The 13,006-nt window shown below is 50.2% G+C and overlaps 1 protein-coding gene across 1 annotated transcript; it reads left to right on the top strand.

Moving 5' to 3' along the window:
• Positions 1-2,044: 2,044 nt before the first annotated feature.
• On the top strand, positions 2,045-12,647 carry LAMP5 (lysosomal associated membrane protein family member 5). Its single transcript, XM_035552933.2, has 6 exons — positions 2,045-2,248; positions 2,511-2,683; positions 2,827-2,958; positions 3,035-3,140; positions 4,573-4,761; positions 11,447-12,647. The coding sequence occupies exons 1-6, from the start codon at positions 2,209-2,211 to the stop codon at positions 11,623-11,625; spliced, it is 819 nt and encodes a 272-aa protein (XP_035408826.1). The 5' UTR covers positions 2,045-2,208; the 3' UTR covers positions 11,626-12,647.
• The last annotated feature ends 359 nt before the right edge of the window (positions 12,648-13,006 follow it).

The raw sequence follows: 13,006 nt of genomic DNA, 5'->3' as shown, positions 1-13,006 counted from the left end.
GGCAGCCAGTTGTTCTTTCACTTCGACTGACTCATGGGTTGATCATTAGCTCACCTGTGTCCAACTGAGGTCTGTTTAACCCATCCCCCTTGAGTGCAGTCAAAGTACGCTGCCAGAGATACAAGATACACCTGGGGGGCTGATTTTCTTGCAGACTCCACGTGCTGTTGCCCACTGGCTGCCAGTGGCAGGCAGACACATCCCAGAGCTGCTCGGCCAGAAATCTGAGCTCGCAGGAACACACCAGTGGCCGTCGCAGTGCTGCAGCCCCGCTGTCACCGTGCTGCACGTTCCTTGCGAGGAGGCTGGTAGGAACAACTGCTGGCTGGTAGTTGGGAGGTAGCGGCAGGAGGCTCATCCTTTGGAGATGCATGGGCTCTCTCCCCACCTGCGGGTAAGAGCAGGTTGCAGAGGCTGGGCTGGCTCCAGGTGGTCCATTAGCACAAATCAGACCTGGTCACAGCCGTTCGGCTCAGCTGATGCTGCACTGGCTCCCTCAGGTTAGAGCTCTGCTCACTTAATGTTTTGGGGTTTTCTTGGTGTGAGGAAACCTTAACCCTTTCCCTTTTCACCATGGAAAGCAGCATAAACCCTGCTCAGCAGGCTAGAAACAGGAGCGATGCTGAAGCTGCAGGATTTTGTTCTGTGCAGCTGGCAGGTGCAGGAAGAGTGCAGTTCTGTGCAGTGGGGCTTGGGGCTGTAGTCAGCCTCCTGTCCCTGGCTCAGCTGCTCTCACTCTGCTGTTCCCTGTGCTTCCCTCCCACGCAGGCTGGGTACAGGGGCAGCTGCTCATCATTATGTATTATTTGGAGGCTTAGAAGCTACCTATAAACCTAAGAAATATTTTGAAATAAGTAGGAGGTGAGAGGATGAAATAGGGACTAGTAAAGCACTGCGGTCTTCAGTGAAAGGCCTGAACTCACTGGGGAAATAGTCTGGTGCAGTCAGAGGGGCTCACGTAGGAGGTAATGGCTTTTTGCTTTAAATAGTCCATTGCGACTGTTATCCATGGGTTAGTCTTGTATCACTACTGACACAGATCTGGCTCTATTTTGGGGGGCAGGAATGAGTCCTTATCCTGAAACAAGAAGATGGAGGGGAAAAGGCCAGAATATACTGTTTACTACATACAGTGAGCAGGAAAGGAATTTGACAGAACAGTTACAAAACCAAAAGCAAACAAACAAAAGAAATCAATGTGTTCCTTCAGTAACTTTTATTTTTGAAGAGCTATTTCCCAGCAAGACAACCATTCTCTGCAGGTGTGCCCTGGCAGGGAAAGGGCAGCTTCCCAGAAGCAGCAGCCTGCAATCAAAACTCCCCTTGTAGTACCTTGCTTGGCAAAGCTCTGTATTGTTTCCCCCAAACTCCTTTTCCTGGATTAGAAAATTGAATTGTTAGTGAATCCTTGTAAGGCCACGAGCTCCAAATAGTTGCTGTCCCTTTGGCATTTCACAGAAAAAAATATCCTTAGGCTCCAATTCCCTGCCACAACTGAGCTGCTCTTGGGACTCTTCTTTCTCCTCGGTGCTGCAAATATTTGGACTTGCTCTTCTCTTCCTACCTGATGTTGAAGGGCCCTAAAAGCTCTCGGGGAGAGGCAGAAAACCCCCAAAATTTTACCGTCGCATTGGTGGGCAACAGGGAAAAGCAAAAAACGCCGGGGGAGCCGGCTGCTCCGGGGTGGAGAGGGAGCCTACAGCAGGCTGCCGGCTTTGCTTCTCACCTTGCGGCCCCAAACAGCTGCCCGCGTCTCCCCAAATGAATGCGCTAAGCAGCCGCTCGCCTTCGACTGAAATTCCGGGTATCGAGGCAAGCCTTCCTCCCGCTTAGCGCCAGGGGCTCGCCCAGGCAGGGCTGGGAGCCCCGAGAGCCCCTCGGCGGGGCCGGGCAGGGCAGGGGGGACCCCAGCCCTCCTCCCCGTGTGCGCCCCGTCCCTCGGCGCGGGCGCCTCCAGCAGCTCCGCGGCAGCTCCCCTGCTGCTCCTCCTTCTCCTCCTCCCCACACACCCACACGCTCTTCCCCGTCCCTCCTTCCCGGCACTCCGCAGCGGAGTGCTTTTGCAGCCTGTGCAGCTCCTGCGAGAGGAGGTGTTTCAGCTTTTTAAAAAGTAATTAGTAGTATTTTCTCCTTTTTTCCCTTCTTCTCTCCATCCCTCCGGAGCGGACCCTCCCGGAGCAGCTGCAGCCGCCGGGCCGAGCAGGGAGGATGGCCGGGGGGCGCCTCCCGGGGCTGCTCTTCATCTTGCGTGAGTACCGCGGCCACGGGTTGCGACACCCCCCGGGACCTCGCTGTCGCGACACGGAGCCCTGTCGCGATGTGGCCGGCACAGAGACAGACCCGGCGCTGCTCGAGCCCCGGGGCTGCTTCACCGCCGCGGGCTGCCCCATCGCTACTGCCCGCCCTGTCGCGACATGGGGTGCCCCGTCGCGACTGGGGGCCTTAGTGCCGGGGCCGGGCTGGGGGGTGCCGAGGGGTGCTGCCGCCGCTCAGCGCCCCTCTGCCCGCAGACGCCGCGGCTCGCCTGGCTGCCGAGCAAGAAGTTGAAAACCTGTCCGGGCTCTCCCCTAACCCCGAAAAGGACATTTTCGTTGTGCGGGAAAACAGGACGACGTGCCTCATGGCGGAATTCGCCGCCAAGTTCCTCGTCCCTTACGACGTGTGGGCCAGCAACTACGTGGATGTGAGTGGGGCCGGGGGACTGGGGGGTGCGCTTTGCCCACGCCGGCCGGGCTGTGGGGGGGCTGAGCAGGCAGTAGGGCGGCTAAGCGGGTTGTAGGGCGGCCGGCCGGGCTCGCCCCGCTCAGCCCCGCTCCCCGTTCATAGCTGATCACGGAGCAAGCCGACATCCCGCTGTCGCGGGGCGCCGAGATGAAGGGCAAGTGCGGCACCAACGAGTCGGAGCTGGAGATCTCCTGGCTGGAGCAAGCGTACACCCTCAAACTCTTCTTCCTGAAGGTACGGGGCTGGGCCCGGGGGCCGAGGTGTGCGGCCGTCCTGCCGGCTCCTGACCGCCGCTGTGTCCCCCCCGCAGGAGGGTCACAACACGTCCCGGGGCCAGGAGGCTTTCTGGAGGCTCGGCCGGATCCAGTTCGCCTACGACACCTCTGAGCGCACCTACTTCAAGGACGCCGTCAGCCGTAAGCGCCCCGGTCGCGATTTGAAAGCACAGCCCCGGGGGGATTCCCGGAGTCGCGATTTTGAAGCGCATCCTCGGGGGATGCCCAGCGTCGGGGCAGCCAAACGCAATTTAACGGGGAAAACCTCAACCCCACACCCGCCCGACAGACTGGGACCGGGTGCCGTTTTTAAACCCTATGTTCATTTTTTTCCTTCCCTTTTTATTCTTTATTCGTGTTTTTAATGACCGTAGCTGCCACGGGAGGGAGCGCCCAAGCTCTGCCCGGTGCTGCGCTGTCCCAGCCCTGCCGGGGGACCCGGGAGGCAGCGGGACGGGCTCTGCCTGCCCTGGGCACTTCTGGCTCCTGTCCTGCGGGACAGCGCTTTAACGGCATCTAAGGTTAATTATTTCCTCAGTCCTGACCGTGGCTGAATAAGTGGAAAAGCAGCGGGCTCCTGTGGAAACCATGAGACAGACATCAATATCCCTATGCGCCTCCACACCCAACAACTCCATTTCTCACTGGGTTTCCTTTCTTTTGGCTTCCATTTTCTTACCTTGTTTTTGGTTAGAAATGAGTTGCCTTGCGTTGAAATTTAAAATACTGTCATTTGCAATTTTTTCGTCAGCGAGATTTTCAAACTCCAGTGAATGGTGCATTACTAGCTTATGGCATAGGGCTCGCTGGATGTGGAGCTGTTTTTCTACCCCTACAGTTTGTGTCCCCAAAACGTGGTGGTGGCTGTGCCTCATCGCCCTCTGCAACCGCAAAACACTGATTGCCTTTCTGTGCTGCCGGATGGGAACAAAGGGCTGCAGATGAGCTGAGGGTGGAAGGCATCCCTCATTCCACCTTGCTGAGCTGCCTTCTGCCTTCATTTACAAAACAACTTGATATAACAAGAAAATATTTTTTTACAACCTATACTTGGGTGAAATGACCATGTTTTATTTCTGAGAAGGGTGCTAAGGCCTATTTCGCTCTGCAGTAAGGTCCCCAAATCGCAGTGCTCCTTCTGCCTCAATTCAGCACCAAAGCGCAGCCACAAGAATTGCTCTTTCCCAAACATAGGGAGTATGAGCACAGTCCGAGGCTGTATAGACAACAATAGACACCATTCCCCTGGCTTTGTGGGCTTCAAGTCCTGTGTCAGGAGTGTAGGTGGAAGCAGCAGAGCCAGCTCTCCCCTTTGTGCTGGCAGGACCGTGCACTGCAGCCATCCATCCCTGATTGCGGGCAGGTGACACCACTGCGGGTGCTGCCCTGGCTATGTGGGGGTGCCATGCAGAGAGCACGATGCCACCCTGGGAGAAACTGCTGCTTTGAGAGCACTGGAGTGTGTAGCCACTGTGCTGCATACCCCATGCCCAATTTATTAGTTCGGTTAATAAAGTCACATCAGTCCCCCTGAGACAGGGCTTGACCTTGGCTGTTTCTGCCCCTTGGCCAGCTGGGAAGCACACAGCCAACTCGCACCGGCTCTCTGCCCTGGTCACCCCAGCTGGGAAGTCCTACGAGTGCCAGGCACAGCAGACCATCTCCCTCATCTCCAGTGACCACCAGAAGTCTGTGCAGCTTTTGCTGTCTGAAGTCCGCATCCAGCCCTTCGACATCACTGCAGATTTTGTCTTCAGTGAAGGTAAGGCACCGGGCGAAGACATGTTCTGCATCCCCAACGTGCTGCCACTGCCGCAGCCTTTGGGGACGTCATTTGCTCAAGGAATTTGGGTCCCACCTTTATCACAGCACCATCTCCTCCCTCCAGTGAGTTGTGAGTGCTCCCTGAAGTCCCTCCAATCCCTTCCCTGTCTCCATGGTTTCCAAAGCCTTTATGAGCTTAGCCCAGCTGTTATTTGGTCGCAATGCATGTTGTCATTGCATGTAGGTTGGCTTCTGTAAGGCCTCATCTGGCTGGGTTGCCAGCAAGCAATGGTGCTGCCTGGTCTCCAGAGAGCCCTGCAGGTAGGAACATCTCCTTAGCATCACCAAAGGTGCTTTTGGGACAGCTCCAGGGGCTTTTTAGGGCCACTGCATGTTGAGGAAGGATTGGTGCTGTAGTGGAAGGAAATATTTGCGATGCACGTTGCTGGCTTCATCTCAATTAATGCTCTTTGCATGGGTGAAAGAAGTGTAAAAGAGATTTCATCAAGCGACCATTAGGTGCTCTTCTCTGTGTTCGTGATTTAGGCAAGACGTTTTGGGGAGGTTGGTAGTTGGGGATATCTGCATGGGGAGCTGCCCACGGCATAGTGAGGAGGAGGGTGGCAGGAACAAGATGAAGGCAGTGGCTCAGCAGCAGAAGGCCATGAAGGTTTAGTCCTTGACAGGATGAGCTGTCTGCCTTGTGGTTTACCTTTAGGTGTTGTGATGGTGTAGGGATGTCCCTGTAGCCAGACTGCAGGTCTGCTGCTGGGTGCAGAGAGGGGATGATTGAAACCCTGACCGTGTCTGAATTCCTGGGGTGCTGCTGTGATCAGCATTATGCTGAGGCTGACCAAGGGAGGAAAACAGCTTTTCTCGGTCAAGTCTGTAAATGTGAGCTGGAACCACAGAGGAAGCCAAGGGTGGAAAGAAAATGACCGGAAGCCTTGTCCGGGGCAGCTGGGTGTGTGGGGCACCTCGTATGCCAAACACGAGGGGCGCTGTCCCTCCTCTCAGGTTTCTTAAATGTTAATTGAGGGTAAAAGAAAAAAGTGAGTTAACACATGCTGTTTGAATCTCAGGGTCTCACTGGAGTCAGTGATATCACCAGGGGACAAATTCCTGCAGGTTCTGCTTTCCTTTGTCCTGAGGAAGGCACGGAGCTCCTCCTGCCCCACTGCCAGCTGCCTTTTCCATCAGGTTGAATGAGGGAGTGTAAGCACGTTCACCTCAGTTAGGGCTTTGACACTAGTTCCCTCTTTATACTGCTGCTTTAGCAAAGTGGTTAACTCCATTATTATAATAAGTTGCAAATAAAATATATAATAGCCAGATCTTTTAATAATCAGCTAGAAGGTGGTGGTGTTATTTTCAAGACCAGCATTAAAAACATGGGGCTTTATTATTTTGCATGTAGGAAATATTTTAGAACACAATAGAAACCCATCACTGACTACAGAGCCGAGCACTTACACTCATGACTCACATTCATCTCACTGGTGTAGTAAATACTTGCTATTGTGTACGCTGGCTCTGGCAGCACCCCGCACAGCTGAATTACTCATGGCGAGGCCAGCGTTGTACGGAGTCGGTTTTATCGTGGGCACAAATAAATCTGTTTTCTATAGAAGTAGTATCACATTTTGCATAGGCTGCAGGGAGAAAAAGGCAAAACTTCATAGTCTCCTACCATTTTTGGTGGCAAATCTTCGTCTTCTCCCTCTTCCTGGGGCTCCAGGCTCCCTGCATTCAGGGAGCCCTTGGAGGACATTTAAAATATGCAAGTCTGGACTCAGGTTTAGCTGCTGTGTCTGTGTGCTACCAGACTTGTGAGGTCTGATAGCTCCCACTTGAAACAACCAGGCTCAGGGTTAATTGCCAGTGGGGACTGCATCCATTTTTCATGATACCCTGTTTTGGCATCAGGCTGTAAATTATTTGTTTTTCTTTGTTGGAGTTTATTATTATTATTATTATTATTATTATTATTTTTAACCCAGGACATAAAGAAACCCTGGTTGGTTTAGCAATCTTTGAACGCGGGGGGGGGATTCCTTCTTCTGAGGAAAGCACGATTTCTGTCTTTGTCAAGCTTTCTGGTTTGTTGCTGTTGCTCTTGTTATTAAATTACTTCTTGTTATTTAATTCTGCTGGAAGTTAAATAGCAAAGAGCACCCACCTGGAGAGGATGGCTAGAAGTGCCTGAGAGTGGTCATTTAAAACAGCAAAGCTTCAAACACGGGCTCTGCTGCTTCTCCCAGTGGCACGTCCCCACCAGCCCCGCAGACCGGCATGTGCTCGGCACATGCATGGCAAAACATGATCCTTTGTGGGGTCTGAGAATCACTGCCAATCTTAAATTACAGTAATTAGCCTTCTCCTTTTTGGTTCATTAATTTCCCATTAGGTAAAATTCCTATTAATTATGAACAAGCTACAGAACATTTTAAAATATTTTAGAATAGAGAAAGAGACCTGCTAGAGCAGAAGAATTGCTGAGACACAGGAGAGTCAGGCTCTTTTGCCACAAAGAAATGGTGGGGAAAGGTTTCGTCATTAGACTTGACGCTGTCCTACCTCGAAAAGATTGAAGAACTTGGGGGGCAGCGATTAGACTGCTTTTGTTTTCTGAATGCTTAAATTCAAGTGTTAGAATATCTTTTCTTGAAGACAACCAACTGGCACACAGGCATATAAATATGCATATTTATTTACCCTTTTCACTACAAAAGCAGCAGAAATTTTTCATTCAGTTTGGGAGTTTTTTTTTTCTTAATGGAAAATGTGTACATTTATCAGTTAAAAGACCACTGAAAAGAGAGACAAATCAAGCAGATGAGAGGAGAATGTTTAAATTGGAGAAGGAATCCACAAAAATTGCCAGTTCTTTTGATTTTCATGAAAATTATACAAAATGCCTATACACGGGGATGCAAAAGCAGAGAATTAGGGGCTGGGATCCCAGGAGCTCTCACCTCCCTCTGAACCACCCCAAACAAGGGCTGCGTTTTCTCAGGGGTTCTCAGCACCAAGCAGCTCCTCTCTGCAAGGTGTGTGGCCACGTTTAAAAAGCAGCCCACCTTTTTATTTTTTCTTTTCTAAACCAATCACTTCTAAAAACCCATCTCAAAAATCCATCCTGTCATGCCAGACACTCCTGGGCTGTTTTTCCATCCATCTAACAGCCCTTGCACCAGTTCTCAGGCTTGCAGTCATGACTGCGGGAAACCACTGTCTCCTTTTTTTTTTTTTTTCCCTCCTTGCTGCTATTTGTTCTGCTGAAGGATGCTGAAACAAGAAAATGGGCCTGTTGGGTGGTTTCGTAGCCTAGTACTGAAATTGGACGAGCACTCACCATAGAAACCGTGGTGGTATGTGAAGCGCGGTGCCTCTTGGTGCCGGAGGAGGCACAGCACAAAGGGAGTGCACCTGAACGCCTCCTTTGTCATCCGCCTGCCGTCTCTGCAGTGGGGTCGTGCTGCGGGGTGGCTCATCCTGACTCTGCAGGGCTTGGGATGCAGTCAAACTGCCAGCCTCACCCCAGTTGCTCATGTAGAGAAAAGTCACCAGGGACCCTTTTCGCTTTGCTGAACCCAGGGTAGGTCCCAGCAGTTTGGGCAGATACTGAGATCTCTGTGATCTGAAGCAAAATCTCTGGGAAAGTTTGCTGGAGAGGGCTGTTTTCCTGCAGAAGCCATCGGTTTCACATATCTGTGTCCGTTCCCAGTGTGACTGTGTTTCATTTGCTGTGCATTGAGCAGCCTGCCTGTGGTTGAGCGGGTTGGATGTCTGAGTGGGGGTCTGTCTTAGACTTCATGTAACCCCCCCTCCCTTCCCACTCCCCCTTTCCGTTTTCCTTCCCTGATAGAGCAGGAATAATGCCCGCTACCTACCTGCCCACGGTGCTGTGGACCTCAGTGCCTACAATGCTTTAAATTCTTGGGATGAGCAATGCTATGTGGATCCTAAAGGATATTGCCATAAATGTGCAAATATTTTTATTTGCTGTGAAGTGAATGTAGCGTTCATACAATGTTAAAATACAAACCACATCCCCTGAGCCAGCAGCATCTGGACTGCCTTAGCTCCCCAACAGATGGGTTTGTGCTGAGCGCTTGCAGGCACCTCCCCACCAGGTCCCCCACAGCCCCAGCCCCGCTCCCCCAGCGCTCCCTGCAGAGCGGGGATGTTGGTGACCAGCTGAAAGCAGCAAAGGGCTGCGGCTGGGCAAGAAGGCGGAGGTTGTAAGGCCAGAGGCAGCTGCTGCTCACGGCTACCTTCGCTGCCAGGGCAGAGCACTTTCTGCCCAGGGAACGCAGCAGTGTCCGGCTGGGAGAGCAGCACGGTTTGGGGTATGCTGCTGGAGACTGCTACCTTAGCTTTGATATTTTTTTCCTATGGGCTTTTTTTTTTTTTTTTCCTTTTAATCCTCTTTAAAAAGTGGCAGAATAAAGAGCTATCTTCTGTGGTTGCTTGCAAGAATTGACACCTTTTTGAGTTGTGACTCAGACACTTAAATACAGCTGTGGCTTTCCATGGATGCTGGAGTTTTGGCCATGTCTTCTGTGTAATCTATTGCTCTGCAGTCTGTTTACTTTGGCAAAAGATGGGAATTCAAATACTGCAAGCAGGCGCTTTAGAGTTGTGTTAGTCCTCTGCATCACAGTGCTGGTGCTTTCAGCTTTGCCTTCTCTGGCTACAGACCTTCGCATGCACCCCATTCCCCTAAAAGTGCTGCATTGCTCATGTTTAAGTAAATGTGCATGGGCAACCCTGCCCTGTTTGAGCGCAGGTGAATGTCCTCAGCTGGATTTACACCAGACTTGTTTCAATACTCCATAGGATTTAAGCTAAGGTGCTTTCAAAGCTGCTGCTTTGTGCCCAGATGTGGTCAGAGGTCGGGGTGCTGGGGCACCCCTGGCCCCGCAGCGCTGCCCCACGCAGCTTTTCCTGCAGCCAGGACCAGGCACACCAGCCTGTGCTGTGCCTCTGCCTCACCGCTGCAACTCTGGTCAGGCCTTAGCATCCTAAACTGAGAAGAATTCCCTAAAGCTCTGGAAATCTGATTTGGGGAGCTAAATAATAATCAGGGTAGCTTTTTTTGTTCGTTTTTCTTGTTAATACAAACAAACAAAACCCCTGCATTGCAGCAACTGCTGAATCGCCTGTAACAGACCTGGTGATTAATCACTCCTCTGGTGAAACAGTGAGCAACTGGAACTGAAAAGGACATTTCTTTGTTAGACTGCGTTTCACTTTGGCTTTTTTGTTTCACTTCATTTGTGGCTGGAAACATTTCCTAACACATGGCTGCCAGCCTGCTGCTGGGAGGGGGGCGGCACAGCTCCCGGCGGTGCAGGCAGCACTGGCGATATGGATACGTCCCTGCTGTCACCTCCTGCCTGGGCGCAGGGGGTCTCGGGGTTTTTCCTGCCTTTTTCCACATTCTGCTAGATTTGCAGTGCGTTTATTTTCACAGCAATTCTGGGTCTCTGTGTTCTGCAGTCAGCTGCCTGGGGAACCCATCTGGATGGTCCTTACTGATGGGAGTAAGTAGTGATGCCCTTTGTTTGTGCTTGTCTAACGTGTTTTTTTTTTTTTTTTTTCTTCTGAAAATTACTGCTGTTTTCCTTGTTTTCAGTAGGATTCTGGCACTGTAAAGAAGACAGTCCAGGGGCCAGAGCACTCTACCTTCTGTACCCATAGGTTTATTTTTGAGTGTTGCCATTCTTCTTTTTGGTCTGCCTGTCCATCAACATGGATAAGCAAGGTTTCTGTGGAGAGAAAAAAAAAAAGTAAATTGAGATCTTGTCTATCACCTGTAAGACTGTGGCAGTGTAAGGGAGCTGAACAGGAATTACCAGGGTAGTGCATTTCCTACCTTTGGTGGCCGCGTATTTGCAAGCTAAATAGAAAAGTGTTTTCCCATTGCAGCTGTGGTTATTTTCTGACAGATTATTGGACTATGGTGAGGATTCACAGGCCAGAGAGAAAGCCACTGGGGACACTCCCAGTGCTTCTGCTCATCCTTTGCTATATTTGACAAACAAGAGGGGGTGCCAGGATGCTGTTTGCCCACAAACACAGGCGTGCTCTGCCAGAGCTGGCACGCTGCCCTTGGGCAGCTCGTAGGGAGGGGGAAATTCCTGTTGGATCTCCGTCAGCCTGCAAACAGAGGGGAAAAGCCCTTTTAATGATGAGGGTTGCTCTGATTAAATACTTACTGATGTTGCTGTTTCATGATATCACATTCATAGTCTCTAAATAAACAGAGCAGCTCTTCAGCCACAGTCAGGAGGCTTGTTCTTTCACTGCCCTGTTCTCAGTGTCAGTGCTATTGGTATGGCACAGAGGACTGAAGACGAACTTCTGGGCCTGAAAGTCTTTTTTTCCACCACGTCAGCTGGCTTGATGGAAGATGTTCACCCTCCCTCCAAGCCCTGCACAGTGACTGTGATTTGACTCTCCTCCAAAGCAATTGATTTTCTCCCCAGGACGCTGACGACTGTTGCTGTCTCTCTTGGTTGCTGCAGCTATTTGTGCTGTGCAGGGACGCTGGTGCACAGCTGACTTGTCTAGGACAGTTTCTCCAAGGATGTTGGTTTGGTGCAGCAGCAGGAGTTAATATTTACAGTGTCTCACTCATTTCTCCATCTCCTTTTCTCTTTTTTTTTTCCACCCAGAACACAAGTGCCCAGTGGACCAGAGGGAGCAGTTAGAAGAAACCCTGCCTCTGATTTTGGGCCTGGTACTGGGGTTGGTTATTGTGATAACCCTCTGCGTTTACCATATCCACCACAAGCTCACAGCCAACCAAGTGCAAATTCCTCGTGACAGATCTCAGTACAAACACATGGGATAGGTGACAGGACCAAGCAGCGCGAATATTTATCAGGTAGAAAAAGCAAAAGCACTTTTTTCTATGGGAGACAAAAGATTATAGGGGGAATGAGATGGTATTCACAACACCTAACCAAAGCTATTTTGGTATTTTGTGGAGACACGTGAGTTAAGATCAGGCTTTATTGCAGTCAGTGCAGACACACAGCTTTCTCCATAAGATGAAGGCACATCTGATACTAGGAGTCTGTCTGTGGCACTAGGTGCTCTGAATACCTTCTTAATCAGCCGGGACAATCACCTGGAAACAAATACTTCACATGTCAAAGTCTAACACAGGGGGCAAAATGAACTGTGGTTTTGTTTTTTTCTTTTTTCTTCCTTTTTCGTTCCTCAAGGGACTCTTACCTCCCTGATGCACTGCTCTTGGCACGTGTTCAGCCTCTGTGTTGGTGTGCCTCCAGCAAGCATGGCTGGGGGTTCAGGGCCATTGCACAGACTTCATTAAGGTCCTCTGAGAAAGGACACAAACCACATTCCTGGTATTTGCACTCATGTTAAGGAAAGCATGAAAGAGGTGTGTTTTGGAAAAAAGTTCAGGCCAGGTCCTCAAGCTGGTATAAACTGGAGTAACTCCAGCAGAGCAGATTGCAGCCAGCTGAGGAACTGACCCCACGCTTGAGGTGGAGTGAAGAAAGTTTGTTTTTGCTTCCTGAGCCACATCTGAGTTAAACTTATTAAAAAAAAAAAAAAAAAAAAGTATTGATATACAAATTATAAAGTGCCATGCTACTGCAAGTCAACTGAGAAATGCTTCTGGCTGGACATCCTGCACGTTTTGTGATTGTTGTTGAGATGTTACATTGCTACCTGCAACTGATATTTTCACAATGAAACAAAAAAAAAAGAAAACAAATGTTCAAGTTACTATGCAGATTATTCAGGTATAATCTAATGTAACACTAAAAATAAAAGGAAACCCTTGAAATTTATCCTTAAATGTAGACCATTTTTAAAATGAATTAAAACATGCACATATATGGTACTTGATCTGCCTTCTTATTTTGAAATGGTGTAACGCTTTTTGCTAACCGTGATATCTGGTGGGGCTGGTGTAACAGTACATAGTCTGAAGGGATGCTTTTAAGTGTAGCTTTTAATTCTAGCAGCATTTTTGATGCAGATGGTTTGGTGAAAATACTCCGTGTCGGCTTGGTATTCTGTGATTTGTTGGCAGTTTCTAATATTGTTCTAATCTCTCAGTCGTGTCTTTCTTCTCTGTTGTGGGCAATGGCCATTTTCACTCGGGTGTCATCCAGTTTCTGCTGAAATCTTTGACTTCCCTTGGCTTTAGTGTTACTGCAGCAAGAGTTAGCCCAGTCCTTGTCTTAGTTGAGGGTATG

Source organism: Cygnus atratus, chromosome 3, assembly GCF_013377495.2.
Source record: "Cygnus atratus isolate AKBS03 ecotype Queensland, Australia chromosome 3, CAtr_DNAZoo_HiC_assembly, whole genome shotgun sequence".
In the NCBI taxonomy this organism is placed as follows: domain Eukaryota; kingdom Metazoa; phylum Chordata; class Aves; order Anseriformes; family Anatidae; genus Cygnus; species Cygnus atratus.
This window is presented reverse-complemented; position numbering and strand designations above follow the sequence as displayed.

What these genes read in the sequence shown, in the direction of transcription:
- LAMP5 (XM_035552933.2), top strand. Translation starts at nt 2,209, where the DNA reads ATGGCCGGGGGGCGCCTCCCGGGGCTGCTCTTCATCTTGC. An exon ending in CTTCAAGGACGCCGTCAGCC is followed by an intron (nt 3,141 to 4,572) that starts GTAAGCGCCCCG and finishes CCCCTTGGCCAG; the next exon opens with CTGGGAAGCACACAGCCAAC. An exon ending in AGATTTTGTCTTCAGTGAAG is followed by an intron (nt 4,762 to 11,446) that starts GTAAGGCACCGG and finishes TTTTCCACCCAG; the next exon opens with AACACAAGTGCCCAGTGGAC.